Genomic DNA, 25,372 nt, shown 5'->3' with positions numbered 1-25,372 from the left:
CCTTAGATAAATGGACTGAAAGACTGTCAAATTTCACACAAACTTCTGTAAGGTGCTCTTCTTCTTTTACAAGAACTTATTTTATAAATGTAAAAATCAGTGCCCTGAGGTTAACCTCAAGAGATAACCTTGTCTCCCTCACTCTTCTTTTCTAATTTCTCTCATCTCTCTCTCTCCCCACCTTATCACATTCCTACCAACACACACCCTTAACTCCATTACACATAAATCTCAAAAAACTTTCTAGATACCTAATAGCTAGAGGGCTACTATGAAAGATGTCACCCAGTGTCCAAGAGCAATATGCACATGAGAAGCCAAGCCTCCCCACAACTTGTTGGGGAAAGGATAGAATTCTTACAAGAATTCAGCCCAAGGATCCTGCTTTGGGACACCATCTTTCTCAGCCCTGGCTAATAGTTCAGAAGTGGAACTGTTATTCCCTCACGGGGTCATTAGAGTGCTGTGGTACATCAGCCTTTCTGCCAGAACAGTCCCTGGCAGTGCGAGGTGACAGGTTCAGGAAAAGTCCTTCCCCTCTCCATCCCCACCCCCATCCCCAATTCCAGTGCCCCTGTTTCCAACTGTCATGGAAGCTACATCCCTCCTGAGCAAGAGAAACGGAAACTGCAGCAGTAGATCCTTACGTAGATTTATAACTCTGCGCTCTGTTGCTCAGAGCTCACCTCATTCAACACAGAATTTAACAGAGAATTAGATCCCTGCTGTAGAATCAATGGGAGGTTTCCTAGAGAAAGGTTAGCAGTCTCCATTAAATTTTGTAGGCCTTCAGAGTAATTTCCATATTTGCAATGGTAGGAGGAAACAGCAAGAGAGAACAATAGCTAGGCAGCAACTTCCCCAACCAGCAGCCATTTCGAGTTCACCTCAGCACATCCTTTCTTACTCCCTTTCATTCGAACTGTTGGAGGGTGTGGCCTGGTCTACACTACCAGTTGACCTAACTATAGCGTCTACACTAAAATGAAGCTTCCACTGATGTAAGCTGCCCACTACGCTGACTTGGGCCTGGTCTACAACGGGGGGGGGCGGGGAATCAATCTAAGATACGCAACTTCAGCTACAAGAATAGGGCAGCTGAAGTCGACATATCTTAGTTCGACTTCGATTGACTTACTTCGCTTCCTCGCGGCGCGGGATTGACGGCTGCCGCTCCCCCCGTCAACTCCGCTTCCACCTCTCGCTCTGGTGAAGTTCTGGAGTCGACGGGGAGTGCGTTTGGGGATCAATTTATCGCGTCATACATCGATCCCTGATAGATCGATCACAATCCGCCAACCCTTGAAAACAACACCTCCGCGAGAGGTGTAGTGCTTAGACTGATGTCATTAGTTTGATGCAGTGTCAATGTAGACATTTACATTGCCTGTTACTGCCTTTCAGACTCTTCTGGCTGTCAGTCCCTGGAAGTGGACAGCCCGAGCCCTGCACTGGAGCCCAAGCTCCAGCTGTCAGTGCTCCACACTGACAATTAAATTGGTGCAAGCACTTGCTTAATTTTGCCCTGAGTGTTCAATTATGCTACTCCATACAGTCTCCAACCTTTGGTCCTCCTTCTGCCTCTGTATTTATGCATAGCTTTTCTAAGTTGCAGAAGATTTAAAAACTGTCCCAAAACTTGTCAGTTTTACTGCTGCTTATAAGGAAGAGATCTCAGATAGCCTAGAAAATCTGTCCCAGTTTTCATTCTGCTGAGTCCTGGGAAAGCTTTCAGCTGCATCAGAGGCACTTAGGAGACATCACTGCACTGGTTTAGACTCAGTTCACACTCAGCTTGCTTTCTTCTCAATTATATGGATCAGAAAAAAATATTTTTAAAAGGTTAGATTTCGCAGACCTTTATAGCATTAACCCCTCACAACCCCAGAAAACCTTACTGATCATAATAGTCAAGTACACTTGTCAAGTCTTGACTTTATGGGTCTTACAACTAACACATTAAGAGGTCTAGACTGCCATTTTCTCTACCACTGAAGATCACCATTGTGTCAAGATAAGCCACTGTTCTCTTCTGAATTGATACAAATACATTCGGCATTCAAAGTGCAAACCTTAACCTTTACCAGAGAATCACATTAAATAAGTGGTAGCAGACTGAAGGAAGTCTCCCTTGGGGAAATAGTTATTCAAGTCCCTATAAAAAGCTTGGATTGATTGGTAATGTTGTGGGTACTTGTTTCATTGCTGCTTTGTATGAATGGTTTTCTCAAACTTTACTCTCTCCTGCAGCACGTACCTCTCTATTCTATCCCTTCTCGTTCCTTACCTGGCAGTAATGGCTTCATGGATTTCACTACAGAACTGACATACTCAGTATTTCAGGACTAAGTTTAAAAGGGAACTACTGCTTTAAAGTTCTCTGAGCTACAGCCTTCAGATTAAGTTGCTACTGCTAATTCTCATCAAGCAGCAACACTTTAAAAGCAAACATACTTTTGGCCACTGTGTATATGTCACTGTGAATTCTTAATATTACGGTTAGAAACTAACTCTTATGTACCCAAATGAAATTTATCCTCTTTTTCCAGAGCTCTCACAATAAGGAGAGTCTGGTGGATGATTATTGTTCCAGGCAAGCTTCAATATTTTTACCATTCTAGAGTAACAGACCAAACTCTTCATGCAGAGCATTAATACATATCTTTGTTTTAGTATTCACATGGAATCATTCTACATTTGTTTTATAAAATAAAAACTCATTTTCACCCTAGATGTGCATGGATATTGAAGGAGCATTCTTACCTTCTCCATACATATGCATTATACCAGTTGAACTACATCAGTTTAGAAATTGATTTTATTTTGCTGCAACCCCTGTGTGGGTGTTGTTTAAGAGTGCCTTACATTAAATTAAGTTGGTAAGCAAAATCAAAGCGATATAAACCTATTTGAAAGAGTCCACATAAGAGGGCTGCACTTATTTAAGTAAATCAGGTTTTAACAGATCCAGTTAACTTGGTACAATTTTAGTGTGGACACAAAGCCTGAATCAGTTTTGAAAGAACTGGGATCTAGGGCCTCTAATTCAGAAAAGAATCTGAAGCATGTGCATACCTATTCAGCAAAGCACTTAACTGAACACATGCTTCACTTTAAGTGCCAGTGGGGCTTCAATACATGTTTTAAGTTAAACATGAGTTTAAGTCCTTTGCTGAACATGGATGGAATGTGGAATTGAGAGCTAGAGGAATAAACACAAGTTTGGGGGAAAGGAACTAGTACTAAATTAACTCCAGCTCTACCATTGACAGTATTCCTGTTGGAAAGTCAGATAACCTCTTTGTTTGGTTTCCCTATCTGTAAAAAGGGGATAATATATACCTCATAAGGTTGCTGAGAGAGTTAATTAGTTAAGGCTTGTACAGGGCTTTGAACACGTATTGTAAAGCAGTGAAGGCATTATTAAATAACTCCAGAATATGTATCCTGCTGTGGGGCATCATTATACGATTAGATTATTGCATTTTGTTTAATTATAGTTAACACATACTTTTCAAAATCTGCATTTGGGTCTGACATGAGGAGGAGAAACAGGCTGGCCTAAATTAAACACTGACAGGTTCTCTTTATAACTTTATGGTCTAACAATAAATGTAAAATGATTAAAGACATTCTGTTACTCCTCAGTATTGAAATATTATATCACAATTAATGAAGGTGGAAAAAAGCACACCACCAATAAATGACAGTGCTTATAAACGTAACAGTTTTACGACAAGCACTGTTTGCTCATACTAGGAGTATTTAAAAATCAAGCAAAACATGACTCTACAGCTCATATTAAGATGACTGTAAAAACTGGTTTAAATTATGACTGATTATGAAACAATCCCATAATTAAAATTCCACTTGGCCTTACAAAGAATCCTAAAGCAGGTTTCAGTTTTCTCCCTATATTCAGCAAGTAATTTAGCATCCTTCTTCGAAGTGAAAAGAGTGTGAGGAGAAAGGGATTTCCTTGTCTCTAAGTGAAGCTTTCTCCTTTCTGGGTGCTGCTGAAGCATATCTACTAGGATTATTTACAGTGAAGAGATGGGAGGTGCCAAAAGTACTGTAGCTTCGTGGTGTCCTTGCATAATTCCATTATTCTGTGCAATACTATACATCAGCCTAAAGAATGGTTTCAACTTATACTATATATAGTTAATACGGGCTATTGGCATCACCATAATTTCCACTCTCAAGGATAGGAGAGAGAGGAATTCAAACCAAAAAAAAATTAAACCAGTTAAATGGACTATTACAGTACGGGAGCCTGCTCAGAAGGTGCATGTTTCTCCCAAATTTAAAGATAAACACAACTCTACATCATGGGGTGCACAAAGCATACGAGGAAGAGAGGGCTTTGTGAACATGGATTAGTCTCTTGCTTGGGACACTGTTTATCTAAAGCCATATTTTCATCAGCAAATTGAGACTTTCTGCTAAGGAGCTAAGGAGAAAATGGCCTAAGAATAATTTAAAAGACTTAAATGAGAGGGATACTCCTTTTTATTAGGCATTTAGTTCCCAGATGCATGCACTATTTTTAGCTGGCACACTGCGTAATAAAAAGAGAGAACCCTTGTGCCCAATACATGCATTGGAGAGGGCAAAAGGGAACAGAGATGGTGAGAGCAACAAATGTATTTCCCCCCAGCATTGTCCCATTTGAAAAATTAACATTATAGGCTTTAGCTTCAGCAGCCAACAGCTATAGATTACCCACACAGTCATTCACACTTGTCCTGCGGCTACTTCACACTTCTCCTCCTGACTTACCTCCTGACTTTAGAAGATCCTGACTGCAACTTACTGTATCATCTTAAATTTAAAATACAAATGTGGAGCTCTAAAATAGCTCCCAATTCAGTGTTTTTAAATCAAGCTTAAGTCTAATGTAGGCCACCTTACACCCACTCCAAGCACACACCATCCATTACTAGATTGTAACATGATCACCTTATACTAAAGCCTTCCTTCCAGTGAGCTGAGTAGAAACTGCTTGTGTTTGCCCTGTGAAATCAGATGGTAGCACTTGGGTCAAAGTGTTAAGAGCTGTACTCTGGATTGTCTGCAGTGAGGGAGGGATAGCTCAGTGGTTTGAGCATTGGCCTGTTAAACCCAGGGTTGTAAATTCAGTCGTTGAGGGCCACTTAGGGATCTGGGGCAAAAATCAGTAACTTGGTCCTGCTAGTGAAGGCAGGGGGCTGGACTCAATGACCTTTCAGGGTCCCTTCCAGCTCTATGAACTAGGTACATCTCCACATACTATTTTTATTATTATAAGACATAAAGGGAAGATAGGTGTAACACCTCTGCCCACCCCCACTTCTGCCTTTGAAAAATCTTCCCATTCAGAACTTCTCTCCCAAGTTCTCCCACAGCCCCCTCAGCTGCAGAGAGCAGAATCAGGAGTAGCTCTGTGAGCGCTCCGTGCTGAGGAATGACAAAGCATCACAGCAGTCTGTCCCTTTCCCCTGCAGCAGCAGTCTGCCTGCTGCTGTGGTCCTAGCGCCCGGCAGAACAGGAGCATTCCAATGATTTGCTCTTTGGTTGTTCCCCAAACTGGAGCAGTACTTCCCGGATCTTTGAAAGGAGAGGGGCACATGCCTGCAGGGCAGCAGAGATCAAAACACTGAGCAGAGCAATCGGGGCAGGCATTGTGGGATACTGGTGGAAGCCAGTCCTGTCGTATACTGGGTCTTTGTCAACAATAAAGGGAGGGGGAAAGACAAAAGTCTCTCCTGGGGTGGAAGATTTTTATTGCCAAAACTGGCTGTTTTTCGCAACAGAAGTCGCGTTGTAGTGTGTACGCTCTTGCTGTTTTGTTGCCAAAAGGCAATTTTTGGTGACAAAACTTGGTAGTTTCAACAAGGCCTGAGACCCTATATCTGTATGATAAACCATATGTACCGCTGACCAAAAAGAGAAAAAAATACCACCATGATAGGAATGAAGTCTATTCCTAACCAGAAAGAAAGTAGTTTTTCCACCAACGTATTATTTTGGTTCTTAAGCCTAGGAATAGTGATACCGTGGCTTAAACCCACACAGTTCTTCATAAATAGTATATTCATACAGCTCTTCCGCATGTGCCTTACATGACACTGAATATACATGGAAGTGATTTAAAATAAGTTTAACCTGTATTACATAGTGACCCTAAAAAAGAACTTCTAAGGTGCAACCACAGAAATACGATAAAAACACAAGCCAAGAAGCATCTCCCGTTCTATGAAAGCATTACAAATCGCAAAGGTAAACAAAATGGATTTATTATTTTACAATACTTCTTTCTTCCCATTTTGGTTGACAATTTCACAACATAACTGAGATAGAATTGTAGAGTATGCTAAAGAAAGAAGGCCATCTTACAGAACAGAAAAATTTTTATTTAAATTAGCTAGCAGGACAGAAACTAGAAACAGTTGTGAAAGGTTGATGAATTTATATTTCAGTATCATGCTTCCATTAAACGGCTCAGAACTTGATAAAGCTAAATCATCAATCCAAAAATCAATTTGATGAGTATCTTTTGAAATGGGAGTGGGAGGGAGGAGGTATCACCTCTTCGATACACAGCTGTGCATGTGTGTGAAATACAAATATAATGTAGGAAACAAGCTAATAGTACAAAATCGGGACTTTTAGACAACAAAATGTCACGTCTCTTGACTAATCACATATACTTTATGTGTAAGTTCTCAAGTATACACTGGTGACTACTGAAGAGGATATTCTTAACATTCTCATCAGTACTTGAAGCTTAAACTTATCTCCTAATCCTACCAGTAACACATTTCAACAGCCACTTCAAATTCAGAGCCACTACCCTACGTATCATTTCCCAAAACACATGGCTGTCTATTTTGGAGTCTGTTCTATTCCTGCACTACTGTTTCAGATCACTGCTTAACAAACAGCAGCATTGTGTTCGTACATTATCTCTGATTCTTATAAAGCTCGTAAGAGCAACATGCTCACACAATATACTTTGCCAACATGGATATAAAGCCAGCATCTTGCCTGTGATCTTAATACTTTAATCAACACAAACAATTGCTGTTTGTTATAAGACAGGGCCACACTGAATATACTCACGCCAAGTATTAAATCTATAGCAGACTCCCTTCACACTGAGTTATTTTTAGTGGATCTTTCACTTCCACTAAAGAGTTGTTAAGACAGCCAATAGTTTTTTGATCCTTAGGACTTCAAGTATTATAGCCTCCATCCTTTTGGTTAAGGACCAGATAAATATGACTGCCTTCCAAATCAATTAATCCACTCTAACTGTCCAGAAGGATTGTTACTGTGTGACATTAGGCACTTTCTTTTTCACTTCTCCACTAGCCAGTCAACCCGTGGGGTAAGTGTGATTCCTCTGCAGCACTTCCTGACTATCCTAGCCCAGGGCTGGTCTACACTAGGGGGCGGGGGGTAATCGATCTAAGATACGCAACTTCAGCTATGTGAATAGCACAGCTGAAGTCGAAGTATTTTAGATCGATTTACCTCAGGTCCTCACGGCACGGGATCGACATCCGCAGCTCCCCATGTCGACTCCGCTACTGCCACTTGCTCCGGTGGAGTTCTGGAGTCGACGGGAGCGCGTTTAGGGATCGATATACCGCGTCTAGATGAGACGCGATATATCAATCTCCGAAAAATCGATCATACCCCCAGAGTAAGAGAGATTGGGAATCAAATGCTCAACTCCCACATGGCAGCATACAGCACTATCACTTACCTAAGTTCTCTTTCTACTACTATAGAAGAGATTAAGGATTTTTTCCCCATTTTCAGGGGCCTGTACCTTATCTGTTTTAAAACATATTTTATGGTGTTTATCGGATACCATTTTTTAACCCACATGTAGTTTTCTTTTTGGGGGTGGGTCCAGAAAGAAATGAAAAGTATGGAAAGTTAAACTAAAACAGCTTTAAAAATGGATCAGTTGATTTTTAGTGCTACAATGCTAACCGAGACAGGCCAAAAACACATCGAAGTTTAAAAGTCATTTTCTTCATGAGTTGTTAGGAAAAAGCAGCCCTTGCCCCCAGACCATAGTTGTGAAAATACTGGAGGAAGGGGAGGGACAGGGAAGAGGAAGAGAATGACTATGCCCTCTCCTTCCTGGCAGGTGAGACCAGGATTACACTGTCCCTGGAGTAAGGGTGCTGTTTTCTTTGGCATAAAATTTATGTTTAGAGCTTTTAGGCATAAGACAAGGTTTAATTACATTTGCTTACTGATTAAAAAAAAAAAAGTCAAGTAACAGGGATCAAGTCAATATATCTGAATTTTAAAAGTCGCGATTCTCACATACTATTAGTACTCTGGCAGTGCAGGAGGGCATTGAAATGGGTATAACTTATTTACACTGACTTTAAGATGACTTTATATTGCCAGACAGAGCCAGAATTAGGGGCAGGCGAACCAGGCGACCACCTGGAGTGCCGGGCTTGGGGTAAGCTGGGTTTGGGGTGCTATTTTTGCTGTTAATAAAATGTTTGAAGTAAAACGTTTCACTAACCTCCTAGAATGTTCTGGACCTTTGTAGAATTTCATGGAACCTTCCAGACTTTGAGAATTACATTTTCCTTGAACCTCCTAGAATGTTGTCAGTCATGCCCTCATGGGTATACAAGGGGCAGGGTGTTACCAGTTAGTCAGTGAGATACAAGAATGAAGTGAAGTGAGAGCCCAGCTGCGATACTGTGAACCTAAAAAGATGCCCCCAAAAATAGCCTTCAGCAGCTCAGTATACAAAGTGAAAAGCTCATCTGCAATCTAGTTTGCACCAAAGAGCAAATTTGATGGGAAAATATCTGAAACAGGACAACATAGACCAGGCTTTAGGCAGTAGCAATCCTCCCAGTGTAGAAGAAATTGAGGTGCAAAGCGTAAATGATGGAAGTCCTATTACTAAAGAATTAACAGATTTACCTGAAAATAAGGAATGGAAATGTGAGGAAAGTAATGGAGACTTGTCCAATTTTCCTGGTGGCGTAAAGGAAACTGTGGCTCACATAAAAAGGAGAGTAAAGACAAATAAAAATCTAGTTTACATGAAAAGGAGAGAAACGATAAAGAAGAATCCCTTTCGCATGATGACAGAAACAGCAGTGAGAAAAGCTGCACACCACAAATTGCTACATCAGATCCTGCTTTATGGCTGGCGATCCTAAACTCTGACAATATTGAACAAAATTTTGAATGGACTGGACAAAATCAAGGATATGACATTTCCAGTAAATGAGCAGAAGCGACTCTTCTCAAAGTCACACTGTGAATGAGCGCTCGAGAAACTGAATTGGCGTTGGCTATTTCTCATAATCAACTGACAAAGTGTTCTGTTTTTGTTGCAAAATATTTGGCAAGAATGTCAAACCATTGCTTGCACTATCCGGGTACAATTACTGGCATAAGTTAGCTGATGCACTGAAGCAAGATGAAAAAGTCGCCCAGCCATTTTACGGCCTACTCCAAATGGATGGAGGTCGAGTCCAGACTCAAGCAGAATAAATGCACAGATGCAGAAAACCAGCACATTATTAATGTAGAAACCCAGCATTGCAGGAATGTGCTTGAGCATCTGACCTCAAATTACCCTCTTCCTTGCAAAAATAATTTGGCTCTCTAGGGCTCCTCGGATAAGTTGTTCACTGAACATAATAGTAATTACCTTGGTTTGGTAGAGCTCCTTGGGAGATACAATGAGGTCATGCATGAGCGCCTACATCGAGCACATAAAGAAGCTATGGACCATTTCTAGAGCAAAACCATTCAAAATGAAATGACTGACCTTATGGCAAGGAAGGTGCTTGATAACATATAGATACAGCTTGGCAAAGCAAAGTACTGTACTGTAATAACAGACTGCACTCCTAACATTAGTCACAGTGAAAAGATGTCATTTACAGTAAGATTTGATGACGATGAGGATGGCTGTATCCAAATAAAGGCATGCTATCTGTTTCTGGTCTGTGGATGACAATACTGGAAAAGGTCTAACAGAACTGTTTATGAATGTTTTGAATGAGAATAAAATAAACCTTCAGGATTGCTGCGCCAAGGCTACAACAACGGTGCAAACATGAAGCAAAGAAACAGTGGCATCCACGCAAGGATCCTTGCGCTGAACCCAAGAGCTTTATTTGTGCCTTGTGACTGCCATTCCCTCAACCTGGTTGTGTCAGATGCAGCGTCATCTTCTTTAGATTCAGTATCTCTCTTCAAAGTACTGCAAAGGATATATGTCTGTGTTCAGCATAAACTATCAGGTGGACGATCCTCATGGACAATTCTACAAATCTGACCATGAAGCCACTAAGTGACACTCACTGGCAGAGGTATACTGACAGCACTAGGCCAGCAAGGTACCGAGTGACTGAGGTTTACAGTGCCCTGATGGAACTGGTGCAGTCAAGTAAAGCTGAGGCCGGAATCTGACACGAGGTTCAAAGCCTGGCAAAACAGATCACTGACTTCAAACTTCTCATCTAAATTATGATTTGGCACAATATCCTGTTCCAAGTAAACACAGAAGCACTGCATTAGAAACTCAGTCAATGGACATTGCAAACACTACTACTTTAATGAGAAGCTGCTTGATTTCATTGTGGCCTCCAGAGAGAATGGATTTGAAGATGCGATCATTGCTGTAAAAAAAAAGGGAGGGGGTCAGAAAACGTAGGAATTGAGCCAATCTTCAAGGAAACTCGCATTCTCTGGAAGAAGAGACAGTTTGGTTATGAGGGCAGAGATGAGGTGATAGAAAGACTGGAAGAAAATTCAATTGAGACTTCTTTTTTGCTCGCTCATTTTCAATGGACGCTTGAGCAGTGTCAATTGAAACAAAGTTTGGACGAATGAAGCATCACGAAAAGACCTGGGGTTTTTGTATGCCCGTAGTAAGCTGCTGGCGGACAGGAAGACACTCTTGAGCAATTACACGGACCTGCACCGGATGCTGACACATGGGGACTGTTCAGATATCAATGATAAAGACATCTGTGTCGAACTGGACAACATCCATCACATTTGCGACAGAGGAAGCACTCTCCACTCCAAGTTCTACAATACATTCATGATGTAGAGCTTTTCCTAATGTGTCTATAGCTCTGAGGATTCTGCTCATGCTGCCAGTCACAACTGTGGATGGTGAGCACAGCTTTTTGAAGCTCAGGCTCATTAAAACATATCTTCAATCAATGATGGTCAAAATGGCTTGAAAATGCCACTGGCCAGTCTTTGGACCTCCTTGATGTTGTGCTTCAGTTTGCAATGGCAAAGGCAAGAAAAGCAACTTTTGGAACTAAAGAACTAGGGTTAATATTCTAAGGCTGTCAGCTACTGTAACACTATTGAATACTGGTCCTCGCAATGTTGGTGAACCGTTCAGTTTCTTCATGTTAGTACATTTCAGTTATTCTTAACATTAAAAAGTTCCTATAAGCTTATAGAAAATTATTTTTATTTGTTTATATATGGCATGAATAAATACAGATTTACAGACCCTAGCATGCAAATTTTCCATCTTATATGACAGGGATATGATAGGGATAAATCACGCATGCAAATCATGCATTAAAGTCATGAAATGCAATAAAAAAAAATAAGATATTCAAAAGTTTAACAAACAGAGGAGGGGCGCCAAAGATGCTTCTCCTGGGGCGCCATTTGATCAAGGTCTGGCCCTGCTGCCAAAGCACCATTCAGGGGCCTCAGTGTAAATACCAATTGGGACTAAATGTACAAAAATTGGTAAGGACACAGATTCACTGTAATAAAACCATTTTGAAATACTAGATCAAATGACATTTCTTTAATTAGACCACACAAAGACCTAAAATTCTCTCTTATTCGTATGGTCCCCCCCATCAATGTAGTTTTCTTTTCCAGCAATTAAACAAGCACTGACATTTTTATAACATACTTGAAATGCTGTAATATTTGGAGATAGATTCTGTTTCAGAACAAATGTAATGAGGAAAACAATGACTGCCACGATACAGCCCACACTCAAGACACAAACTGTTTTGACTCCTACCACTTAGTGTTTTTAGGCAAAACTGACTATTCTGTATTTCAGTTGTATGGAAAATTAGACTGACATTCTGAAAGCACAGAAGCATGTACTTAATTTTATAGACGCAAGCAGCCCTGAGGAGTTCAATGGGACTATTTGAGTGTGTTGCTAAGTTAAGAACATGGCTAAGTGTTTGCAAGGGGCCTTAATTCTCTCTCATACTTAAACAGTGAACTTGTAGGTATGCAGATAATGACTTGACAAGAACTGCAGGATCAGGTCCCATGAAAGAAGGCGTTCGTGTGTGTAAGTTTTCAGGAAATATTATCTTACGCCTTATAAAATGAGTTCAAATGAAACATTAAAAACCTACCTTAAAAAGTGTCACAGTGATTTCAATGTTTTCAGGAACAGGCCACACCACCACACCACGGTATGGATTTTTAATTCCAGGTTGCCAGCTATGGGCCTAAAAGAAACAATAATTGAGTCAGTCAATCATAAAAGGCCTGCTCCAACTCCCCTGGAAGTCTGCGTGTGCATGCATGCGTGTGTACTGATGATTAGCTCAAAAAACCCTGCTTTCCTAAATTTACGATTCTATTAAACACAGTAAGACAAACCACTGAGAACAGAAGGAACTCACGCCATTGATGGGGGTTACGCAGTCACACAAGGCTCACTCTAGCCAGGTGCTGAGTGCTCTGGTCCTTATCTTGCAAAGCAATTAAACACCATGCTTACATCGTGGCCAGAACATTGAGCATTCTGCAGGTACAAGTTCATAAAACGGTGAATAGAGACCTTTGGCATATGTTTCAGACAATGGAATGTTTTCCTTTAAAGCAAATAATTAAGAGTAGCTATTGTGCCTGTTCAGTAGTCATATTCAGATTTTAATAAAACTGATTTCTTTTTGTTTTATTTGAAAAAAAAATAAAGCACCGATTTATAGTACAGACTAAACGCCTCGGAAACATTTAAACCTATAAAGAATTAACATTTAAGTACCTATAACTAAAAGAGAAGTGACCAGGATAAAATGAAGTAAAAACAAACTAACTCTAAAAGACCTGAGCAAGTCACTCCAACCTGTGGAGCTCCAGACTTTCCATTAAAACAGCGAACACTATGAACCGTGAATTTCAGAATCTGGTTCTGTTAGTATGGAGGAAAACTTTAGATAACTATGGAAATATAAATATAATATAAGGGGATGGCTGAGTAGCATGGCTGTTTCTAACTACCTGTTTTTCTTATTTTGAGAACATTATAAACGATGGTTATTTGCATCAAATTAACTGAGTTTTTAAATTCTACAGTATCAAGCATTGTTCGTTTTAGTTATACGTTCTTTGCAGCTTCCAGCATTTCAGCGTATGATTTTTACAACACTATTACTAGCATAAGGCTAATGTAACTTGGATCCCAGGACATTAAACTTGAGTATAATTACCCTGGTTATACACATTTGGAGATAGGATGGCGTTACTAAGAGTACACATTGGTTTTGTAGCAATGAATTGTTGTTATGGTAGCACATCCTCGCTGGCCATGTCAGCAAACTAATATTCAGGAGAGTTTTATAAGGTCTCTTCTGGGTTAAAATTTAGCGCAGATACCCCACCTCAAATTTAGCCAGCTGCCCAATGGCCAATTTTAACTACATAATTCAATACACCCCGGTGGCAAAGATAATGATTGAAAAGCATCCTCATTTAGTAGGAGAAGGAAACTAATTCACCACTGCTGTGCATTATAAACAGTGCTTCATCTTACATGATAGTCACACACTTGGCAGCCCCGTCACGCATTCCTGCAGCCTACACAGACCCTCACACATCCAGCTTCGTTATCAGAAGGAACTGTAATAGTTCCTTTAGGCCACCAGAGGCCACTAAGTCGCCACTACTAAAGACAGCGTATCTGCCTTCTGGCTCCGTTCCCTCTGTTGATTCCCTTCTGCCTGGAGCCACAAGAGAAGTGGCAGCAGCTTCTAGTAAGGTGTGGGAGAGAAGGTCAAGAGATTGAAGGGGGAAATGGAGGGAGTATCTAAGAATAAAGTCCTGCAGGGAGTCATTGGTAGGATCCAGCTTGTTTTCCATGCTGCTCAAAGCCATTTATCTTTGCAGATATATTTATAACATTTTTGTTGTCCTGTTACTTTCATTCACTCCTACAGAGTTGCTGATGTTTACAGCTTTATCCCAAGTCTCGTGATAGTTGGTGTTTTTCTGAAAGCCCCAGATACTGCAGGTATCTGATTAGGTGGGAATCTCAGCTTTCATTTAAAAAAGAAAGTTTCTCGTCCTCATGATTGCAAAGTAATGCTTGAAAATGTGTCCCAACTGCACCCTCAAGGCCGAGAAACCAGACAGCAAATAAAATGAACCCAACATGTAATTTTTTTTTTAAATCCCATGCATTTTAAGTCAGCCTCATCATTTTTTGGGCCTGACCCATGTTTTTTGAACACTTGGGGTTGGCAATACTGCTCCCATTTTTATACTGTAAAAACATTTTGTACATACAATCAAAAAACAAGCATTCTATGATGCAGCAGAATTCTGGATATAGGGGGATTTACCAGTCTCCACTCCTCATCAAACTAGTTGATGAAACAGTAAAAAATGGAGAATCCTAAAACAAATCAACATGCATTACTGTTCCCTGACATGCATGTTATCAAAAGTGGAGAGTGGGAGACTGAAAGTCCTACCTCATGAGCTTTCAAAGCAAAGCTATACTCTTATTAGCTGCATGATGTTATATGCCCGTTTGGCTTTTGAATATAGGACTGCGCCACCCAGGCAATATGATAGGCAAGGATAACCTCAAACAGGGGGAGGCCTATTAGTTAATAGAGAATACTTTGAGTACTTAAAATTATCATTAAGAGTAATACAACATAACGTTATTTCATAGACCAAGGGTCCCTATATTGAGGGGGTGTTTTGGGGGTGGGGAGGGTTGTACCCTTACAGACTCATCACGTAGGCATACAGCTATAGTGACTATATTTTAATCCATCATCCAAAAACACAGGCCTTTGCTTTGGCAAATGGGCAAGATTTTGCCACCTACATGCTGTAAACATGCCAACAATCCCAATATTACTCACTGTCCCCATGTTCTGGATCCTGACCAGCTGTCTCTCTCTAGTAGCTGGCTGTTAGGCCTGAACATCATGTTTCCTCTGCAATTATAACCTCGAGCCACAGTTTCCACTATATTGTGCCTTTCAGACTCTTTTTCCTCCTCCCCTACACAGCCTCCTTCCCTTTCTGCATCTTTCACTGCTTCTCTGTTGCCCTGGCTCTGATGCAGCCTGGATGGACAAAAAGGGTACGTCTACACTACAGGATTATTCTGGATTTACATAAACCGGTTTTGTAAAACAGATTGTATAAAGTCGAGTGCATGCGGCCACACTAAGCACATTAATTCGGCGGTGTGCATCCATGTACCGAGGCTAGCGTCGATTTCTGGAGTGTTGCACTGTGGGTAGCGATCCCGTAGCTATCCCATAGTTCCCGCAGTCTTCCCCGCCCATTGGAATTCTGGATTGAGATCCCAATGCATGATGGTGCAAAAAATAGTGTCGCGGATGATTCTGGGTAAATGTTGTCACTCAATCCTTCCTCCGTGAAAGCAACGGCAGACAATCATTTCGCGCCTTTTTCCCCTGCATTGCCCTGGCAGACGCCATAGCATGGCAACCATGGAGCCCGTTTTGCCTTTTGTCACGGTCACCGTATGTATACTGGATGCTGCTGACAGAGGCGGTACTGCAGTGCTACACAGCAGCATTCATTTGCCTTTGCAAGGTAGCAGAGACGGTTACCATCCCTATTGTACCGTCTGCTGTGCCATTGTAAATTGGCGATGAGATGACGGTTATCAGTCGTTCTGTACCATCTGCTGCTATCATGGGTGCTCCTGGCTGGCCTTCGCTGAGGTCAGCCGGGGGTGCAAAGACAAAAAAGGGAATGACTCCTCAGGTCATTCCCTCCTTTGTGTTTTATCTAAAAATAGAGTCAGTCCTGCCTAGAATATGGGGCAAGTGTACTAGAGAACCAGTGTACCAGAGAACCAGAAAGCACAGCCGCTCCGTGTCAGATCCCACAGAAATGATGAGCTACATGCCAATCTAGGGGGTGCCTCTGCAACAACCCCACCTGTTGCTTCCCTCCTCCCCCAACCCTCCTAGGCTACCGTTGCAGTGTCCCCCTATTTGTGTGATGAAGTAATAAAGAATGCAGGAATAAGAAACACTGACTTTTTAGTAAGATTAAATGAGGGGGAGGCAGCCTCCAGCTGCTAGGATAGTCCAGGCAGTACAGAATCTTTTCTTTAGACGTGAAGGGAGGGGTGGCTGATGGAGCTCAGCCCCCAGTTGCTATGATGAAGACGATTACCAGCCGTCCTGTACCATCTGCCGGGAATGACCAGGAGTCATTCCTATTTTTACCCAGGTGCCCCCGGCCGACCTCACCGAGGCCAGCCAGGAGCACTCACAGGATGATGAGGACGGCTATCAGTCATTTTATACTGCACAGTCTGCCACCAGGGAGGGGAGGGGAGAGGATGCTGCTGTTCAGTGTCGCAGCACCGCGTCTACCAGCAGCATGCAGTAGACATACGGTCACATTGAAAAAAGTCAAGAAACTATTTTTTTCTCTTTTCTTTCATGGGGGGTGGGAGGGAGGGTAAATTTACGAGATATACCCTGAACCACCCCAGACAATGTGTTTGACCCTACAGGCATTGGGAGCTCAGCCAAGAATGCAAATGCTTTTCGGAGACTTAGGGGACTGTGGGATAACTGGAGTCCTCAGTACCCCCTCCCTCCCTCCATGAGCGTCCATTTGATTCTTTGGCTTTCCGTTACGCTTGTCACACAGCACTGTGCTGTGGCCTCTGTCTATCATAGCCTGGAGATTTTTTCAAATGCTCTGTCACTTCGTCTTCTGTAACGGAGCTGTGATAGAACAGATTTGTCTCCCCATACAGCGATTAGATCCAGTATCTCCAGGACAGTCCATGCTGGAGCTCTTTTTGGATTTGGGACTGCATGGCCACCCGTGCTGATCAGAGCTCCACGCTGGGCAAACAGGAAATGAAATTCAAAAGTTCGCGGGGCTTTTCCTGTCTACTTGGCCAGTGCATCCGAGTTCAGATTGCTGTCCAGAGCGGTCACAATGGTGCACTGTGGGATACCGCCTGGAGGCCAATACAGTCGATTTGCAGCCACACTAACCCTAATCCGACATGGCAATACCGATTTCAGCACTACTGCTCTCGTTGGGGAGGAGTACGGAAACCGGTTTAAAGAGCCCTTTATATCAATATAAAGGGCCTCGTTGTGTGGACGGGTGCAGGGTTAAATCGGTTTAACGCTGCTAAATTCGGTTTAAACACGTAGTGTAGACCAGGCCAAACACTGCCACTGGCTGCCTCCCTCCCTGTATTCATCATCCCTCCCATCACCACCTGCCTCCTCAGGCTAGGGAGAGAGCAGCAGCCTGCATAGAGCGGCTTCTATTGTTGGTTGCCTCACTCAGTATCCAATCACTGGTAGAAGTAACCTTTTCAGGAAGAAGCTCAGAGGAAAAAGCACCAACTCCGCAGAGAGGAAGTGAGGAGAAGCTGCAACACCCGGGGCACTTTAAATGCAGAAACACTCAGGAGGAGGGGAAAGACTGGTGAAATATGCCACAAAGATGCTAGAAGTGGCAACATGCCTCACATCACCCCACTCCTAGAAAACTGTACTGGTAGATAGATGAACAATTAGGGTGGGGGACAGTAATGTGTGAGAAAAGACTGGTGGTGGGCTCCACAGGTTCAGATAAGCATTTTAGGATCTCCTGACCTTTGGAGTTCTCTTATGACTATTTTCATTATTTACATTTATAATGCTTATAGTAGGAATTACCTGATTTATACACACATTTATTTTTGCAAAATTGGGTTACCGTGACAAATAAGACTCCACAAATGGATGCAGCATACTGATGCAGTGTTTGAGCACAGACTGTAAGGCTTGGTGGGTTTCGGTTTTTGCCTTCTTTAAGGACAGCTTGAAAACTATCAATTTATAGGCTGGGATAATTAAGATATTCTTCTATAAGAGATCTATCACCTCAATGCATATATAACCTGCTAGGGGCCTAGATGTTGCGCTAAATTAGTGGAGTGCCCTTGGAAAATATCTGATCTGTTGTCCATATTTCACATATAGTTACAGGGAATCGCCTGTTTTGACCATAACAGATCTGTGCAAGTCTCAACACTTATTAAATATTTTGTCATTATCAACACAAAACAGACACTCCATATATAGCACATAGGAATGTACTGGTTTTGTAGAATAAGTAAGAGAAATATTTGAGCAAATAGTCATGTTGTCGCCAAAAATAAACTAATTTCTTATTTACTAGTGACTGGTGCAGGGGAACATTGCAAGCTCTAGGGTGAAAAATTAACATGTACGTGCTTTGCTGCAATGCTCTGTACTTGGAGATGAAAGAGAAGACTGAAGAAGCTCCAACTGGCTCCGAATGTGGTAGCCCAATTATTAAGCAACACAGGAGGATGAAAGCACAACACTCCAGTGCTCCATATACTATACTGGCTCCCCTGACAATTACCCTCAGTGCGCTGGACCCTAGCTATTTCTGTGACTACCACTCTCCCTGAAACCAGACATGACAGATGCAGTGAACAAGAACCCTGCTAGCTTTCTTAGGGGCAGGCCCTCTACTTTGGAAACCTTGCCAGGTATCAGGATGGCCACAGAAGGTATCACCTTTGGAGTAAAATGAAAAACCTTTCCAAAATCGCAACTTTGCTGTGACACAGTAGCATTTAGAACCCTGCCCAGCATTTTAACTAGTACACCTCTGTTACTTAAAAAAAAACCCCAAAAACAACTAAACATGTCCTAATGTAATACAAGACAGGATGGAGATTACAGTCCTTCAGATTGATTTCTGCTCAGATACCAAGGTTAGGGTGCATTAGATACATTAATCTTCATAAGGCCAAATGGAAAAAAACAACAACAGATTTTAAGAAGGTCAAAAAGCAGGAATACTGTTCTCGTACATAAGGTCACTAAATACCACTGGGTAGCTTTTCATCAGTGAAGTTTTGAAGGAAGAAAGAAAAGCAGATACTTTTAGAACAGTAGTGTCCAACTTGTGGCCTTTGAGACTCTAATTATAGCAAATGAGAGAGCAAATTTATATTTGATCATGAACAGAAAATATGTTCCACAAGCCATGCCCTGCAATTTTTAAATGCAAGTGTTTAGCTCAGCGCCAACACCATCTTCTTCCCCAATGTCTCTCACCACTTCTGCCGCAGTCTCAAGAGCATCCCTAATGTGAGCCAGCAGTTTTTTCCTGCTCCGCTGCACCTTACTGGCTGCCTAATACACTGTAAAAGGAGGGAGAAGAGAACAGCACTAGCTGCCCCATTGCTTACTTCTCTGCCAGGCTGTAGAAGGCCCAAGGAGAACAGGGAAGGAGCCTGACTGGCTCTCACTGAGCTTAGGGGAGCTGTTCTTTCCTAAGGGCTCCCCTTCTCCAGTGTCATCAAGGGCACCTCAGGAGAGGGAGAAAAAGAGAAGCGAAGCGGAGATCCAGCAACCAATTATAGCATCCTGATTCTCTGCTCCAGCACCAGTGCAGCTTACAGTGGCCCGAGCAGTGCTCTAACTTCTTCCAGCTAGCAACAGTTCCATACGAGCAATATACTGCCTAGGGATAGCTAGAGTATAGCACAGTCCAGCCATTTCCCCTTCCTGGTCCAAACATGACCTCTTGAATCAGGGGCTGTGGGAAGGGAGGCACAGGAGCTGGCTTAGTAGCTGCGTGCCTGTTGAGGGCTTCCACACACCAGAGGAATCCCAAACAGATGACTTAAAGTGTCCATTAATTTTGGGTGCTCAACTTGAGATATCTATGAGCTGATTTTTCAGAGCGCTAACATTTGTATGGCACTTTATATGTTCGAAGAACAGCTCCCATTGATTTCAGTTGCAGCCGAAAATGCCTAGGACTTCTGCAAATCAGGCTCCATCCAGATGTCTCAGGTTGGGTACCCAGAAAATGAGGAACACAGTTAGTGGCCTCAGGTGAAAAACTGGTGTATATACACATGCCTAGCATCACGTACAAATTATATAGGAGAGGAACGGATAGACTCCAAATCTCCAAGATGGCATTCAGCTGCCTTAACCAGGAGGCCAACCTCTCCTGCAGTCCTCTGTGTCATTCAATACACACCTTCTACTGTCATGCCCTGAGCACTGTCCAGCCTGTGCATTGTAATGAGGAGGGATCTTGTAATTAAAGACTGTGGTATAATGTATGCACACAAAGGGGATGAACTGAGCTTGAACAAACAACTTTAATTATGACTCTTCCTAGCTTTTGAGTGCTTGACTTTGGAAGCTAAATAACTAACTGTCTTTCAAAAGTAGTTTTTTTAACTAAGTTTGAAAAAAAATATGAAAAAACAGAAATTACACTATATTGAATTGTATTATTATAAGCAACCGAAAAAATGGAAAGTGTTCAGCAACCTTAACTTTATAGCTCTGCCTAGAAGAATGTAAATTTTGTAATATAATTGTGCATTTGGTGGGTGCACAAAGTAGGCTTGGAAAGATGCAATAAGGTATGTGTTCTTGATTTTAAAGAAAGACAAAAGGTACATTTGTGCCTAACAAATTGACGTGTTTCGTGGGCTTGGAGGGTCTGAAAAAAAAAAAAAGGTCAGCCCGGTCTTTAGACTTGCTCAGGAATTCTGTCAAATTTAGCAAGACTTTCAGTTATCATCATGTGCTGTAAATACCAGTCCCAAAAGTCAGAATTGCCCAGTTACACAAACAAGTCATGTTTTGACGTGTCTGTGTAAAAGTATCTAAATTCAGACTAGCCCAAGGGGAGGGAATTCCAAAACAGGGCTCTAAATTATTTAACTTGGAATTAGAGTTGATAACTATTAGATTATGTCATGCTGGCATAATATCTACCCACCATACATACCATCCTTTGGATAATGATCTCCGTCAGCATGTTGTTTTCAATATGGCTATTGTAATTTGGATGCACCATTTAGCAAAACCTGTTACAACCTAACATTTTTATGAAACCTTAGCTATGGAGTCATTACCAGTCCTCCATAATAATCATTAACTTACTCATCTCCCAATAAGGTTTTAAATAAAAAAAGGGCAGTGGATGAGTTCTCACGTTCTCTCTCAAAGCTGATGTAATATTTGTAGTGTCCTTAGTAAGAATATATTTGGGGCAAATGGCACCAACACCTTAATATTACATTAGTTAAATGCACTGTTCACAAGCTACACAATTGTTATCTTTATGTTTGAGTTAAATTTTTGTGGGCTGCAGTCATTTGTTAGGGGTGGAAGGTGCGTCTTCTGACGTCTTCCCCATTTTCACATTTTCATTATATTGATTGCCTGGTAATAAACATTTCTTCTCAGAGAAAACTTAACTGATGTCTCTTCCCTACCTCACAAATAAATGAAAAAATATAGGAACACTTGGGATATGATTAATGCTTAGGTACTTCTTGGGCATGGTGTCTGTGTAAAATAAAATAAAAGGAAGTCTTGATTTGACTTATTTCCAAGAAAGCAATTAGATGAACAAACAACACGCATAGTAATGTATTTTACTGGCAGGATGACTAAGAGTTTAGGAATCTTTATTAATCTATAGCCTAGGAGACAAACATCTCAAATGAAGCAAAATCATGTCAGCTATAAAATCTTCAAAAAAAAAAAAAGTTAAGTCTTACTGTAGGTACAGTACTTGCAGGCATTTGGCACTTTAAAAAAAAAATCTGCGTAGGCACCCTTAATCATCCTCTGATGATTTGCTATAGGGCTATTCTTAGTCTTAAGAAGATCAACCACTATATTATCTGCTGACATTGATAGATTTGTCTATAATGCTGGATAACCAAAACTTTGGACACAGCAAGCAGGTGTGTCTAAAAATTCTGTAGTTTAGGGAATGCAAGCTCAGCTGAAAACTGATGCTCCACAGCCAGATAGACCAATTTTGTCTCCTTAATTAAATCAAAATCCTCAGTAACTAAGGCCCCAATCCTGCAATGTCATATGCATGAGCAGACCCCTGCATTTGACTCTATTGAATTCCAGATATGCCATCTGTTTGAACACTAAACAAGACTTTGAACATAATCTCTAACCCAGCAAACTAATCAAACGTGCCTAAATACCCTACCATCTAACAAGACATTTTTTGTTTAAAAACATGTCTAAGATTTATTTTAGTGTCCTACAGTATCTTTTGGCACACTTCCATGCAGAAACTAAAGCAAAATTTAGAATGCACACGGGGGGTATTATTTTTTTGTACTGTGGTAATATCCAAAGTCCCAATCAGGATCCTGGCTTCATTGTGCTAAGCACTGTACAAACAGAAGGAAATCTGGAACAGTTTACAGTCTAGTTTAAGACAAGACACAAGAAATATGCATAACAAACAGCAGAAAGCATGGAGGTGCTAAGAAGAGGGTAACAGTAAAAAGAACACCATTCCATAGGCTGGTGAGCTGTACATCATTATGAGTTCAAAACATTTTTTGATTGTATACATAATTAAAATATACATCAATCCACAATTAAATAGCCCTTCCCCATCTCAGGTGTCTAATCGTGCTTCTCTGTACTCCTCTATATCTGTATAGAGCTGCCATTAATGTTATTCAGAGTTACATCCATGCACAAAGAGGAGATGAAACCTCTCTGTTTAACTGAAATAATTATCCAACATCTAATGATTAATTTTAGAAATTTCCTATTATATTCAGGACCTTGTCCTATAAGAAGACCCTGAGTAAAAGGAAAATAGGCAATGTTTGTGAGGAAAAGGAATCAGCAAGTAGATATTAGGGCACTTGTGCAAGCAGCAGCTATTACTGGCAACAGAAAAGAGTATTGGGTACAGCACAGTGTTTCTCCCATGCCATGCAGAGGTTTGGGTGACTCAATCAGCGAAGCGCACAGACCCGTTGGCCATTGTACTTACATCTCCCTGGACCATTCATATTTTCTTGTTCTCTCTGTATGAATTTTTGGCGACCTGGGGCAGTGTGTCACACCATGGCACACAAGGGGGTATAGAGTTCTCATTGTGACTACATCTACACTTATGGCAATGCATAGAATACAGGCAATAGACATGTAGCTACATGCCCCAGAGAAAGGCAGGCTGTGTCCACACTTATCACTGCAGTGTGTAGCTACACACATAGCAAGGGAAAGCTCCACCTGCACGTGAGGAGGCAGAAAGACACTAAAATTAGCACTATATACATGGAAGGCACGGCTTGGCCATGTGTAGGATATATACCCTGGGAGTTCAGGCACGTATGACACTTGACTAACCTAAACCATGCCTCACCATCTACACTACTACCCTATGCTACTTGGGCATGCGTTGCCTGTATTCTACATGCTACCGTAAGTGTAGAAGTAACCCTCTCTACTACCTGTGCCCTCTTGTAGTGCAAACAAGGTGGTGGTTCTACTTTTGGGTTTTGCTACCCCTGCATCTATATTTGTTTGTTAGTGTTTTTCGGAACTGGGAGAACAGGATTTACCCCAGGATTAGAAAACATTATTTACTACATAAAAATATACACAAAGAAATAGCAGAAGAAGTGTTTAGAAATGCCTGTGACAATTTCAGTGTCAATGTAATTTCCCAACCGAGGCCCAGTCTGCAGATAAAATATCCAACTGAAAGAATCTACTTTGAAACTTTCTGATTTCCAGGGCTGCGTAGCGGCAAAAACAGTCTCTTACTCCTACTTTATATCCTGCTATTGCAAAGGTGGCAGCTTCCTTATTAATGTTTTTATTACGTTTAAGACTTTTGTTTTTGTTACTTTTAAGAGTGATTCTTCTTTCTGATTTTTCTTTCAGACATGTGTCTGACGAAGTGGGTATTCACCCATGAAAGCTTATGCTCCAATACATCTGTTAGTCTGCAGGGTGCCACAGGACTCTTTCTTGTTTTTTACAGATCCAGACTAACATGGCTACCCCCTTGATACTTTTCTTACTGGTTAGATCTAGAAATTAATAACTTATAATTGTTAATTATTATTAAGCCGCATACTGTGTACTTGCTGCTACATACATACCTAAAATGACACTGCAGTCTTTCTATAAATGTGTCTCAATGGTAAGAGAGGAAGCATTTCAGGGCCAAATTCAGTAAGAATAATATAAACATCCATTTTTGTCTTAATAAATCCAACAGCCAACTGCACTTTTTACTGAAGTTGGGTATTACTAAGCAGCCAACTAACCTTAGAAGACTTCCTTCGGCTTCTTCTTGTCCAAACCACCACTAGTTTATCTGGCTGCCTGTTGAAGAACACACAAAAAACAAATTTAATTTACAGTAACTCCATTAAATAAATGGTTGACCATAAAAATTACATCCTCAGTGAACAAACTATATTTACATAGAGCATTATTTTAAAAGCACTCAAGTTTAGTCATTTAACAGGAAAAAAAATTCTGTGCTTAAAGCAATCAGTACAGCAATATCAACCCGCATATTCTGCTCTCCCTGAATGCATACAGCTCCCAAAGGCAAAGCAGAGTAGAGTAGAGAACTGCTCTGTAGATCAGCAAACAGGATCCTGTCCACAGTTCACTTTTGAAAGTCTGGCTTCATTAAGTGCAAGCCTTTGAAGCCAATCAGCACACAAAATAAACACAAGCACAAAATCCAGTTGGATTCCTAATCAGACGGTATTTAAAGAGGATGTGTGCAGATGGGCAACAACTGCAATCATGGCTTTTTTATTTAATTATATATTTATATTTTTATACATACATATATTTAAAACAAAAGCTTGAAAGAGCTTTTCCAAAAAAGTACCTTCCTACATAATTACCTTAGAAATATCAAGAGCATTGAGTATTGTATTCCCTGATTTCACTTGAGGTCTTCTTGAGGGATCAGATACTGTATAAAGAATGGGATCTTTCTCTGCTCTTAATTGAAGAGACAAACTGTTGAATCTTTAATAAAGAGATCTCTCCTGACATCGTTTGTCAGGCACTTGCAGTTGTTAGCATCTATTAAGTTCAACAAAAAAATTTAAAGAGTGAAAGGGAAAGTGATTTTTATTCACAATTTCTCAAGTTTTACTTCCCTGCTAATTGTTACAACCCTACTCGCTCTTGAGTTGTCCAAAAAGCCTTCCAGGGAAATCAGGGTAGACAAACACCAGAAATTTCTAAAAGAA

General features: G+C 41.1%; 1 protein-coding gene across 12 annotated transcripts in view; it reads right to left on the bottom strand.

Moving 5' to 3' along the window:
- Positions 1-25,372, bottom strand: part of EHBP1 (EH domain binding protein 1) — a 282,634-nt gene that overhangs the window by 238,111 nt on the left and 19,151 nt on the right. For all 12 annotated transcript variants that reach the window (XM_050952010.1, XM_050952011.1, XM_050952015.1 and 9 more), the window contains exons 3-4: positions 24,422-24,479; positions 12,411-12,506 (exon numbers count right to left, since the gene is read on the bottom strand). In XM_050952010.1, coding sequence (XP_050807967.1) covers positions 12,411-12,506; positions 24,422-24,479 — 154 coding nt within the window. The remainder of the gene's footprint in view (positions 1-12,410; positions 12,507-24,421; positions 24,480-25,372) is intronic.

This window comes from Gopherus flavomarginatus, chromosome 4, assembly GCF_025201925.1.
Source record: "Gopherus flavomarginatus isolate rGopFla2 chromosome 4, rGopFla2.mat.asm, whole genome shotgun sequence".
In the NCBI taxonomy this organism is placed as follows: domain Eukaryota; kingdom Metazoa; phylum Chordata; order Testudines; family Testudinidae; genus Gopherus; species Gopherus flavomarginatus.
Note: the sequence above shows the minus strand (reverse complement) of the source record. Positions and strands in the feature narration are given on the sequence as shown.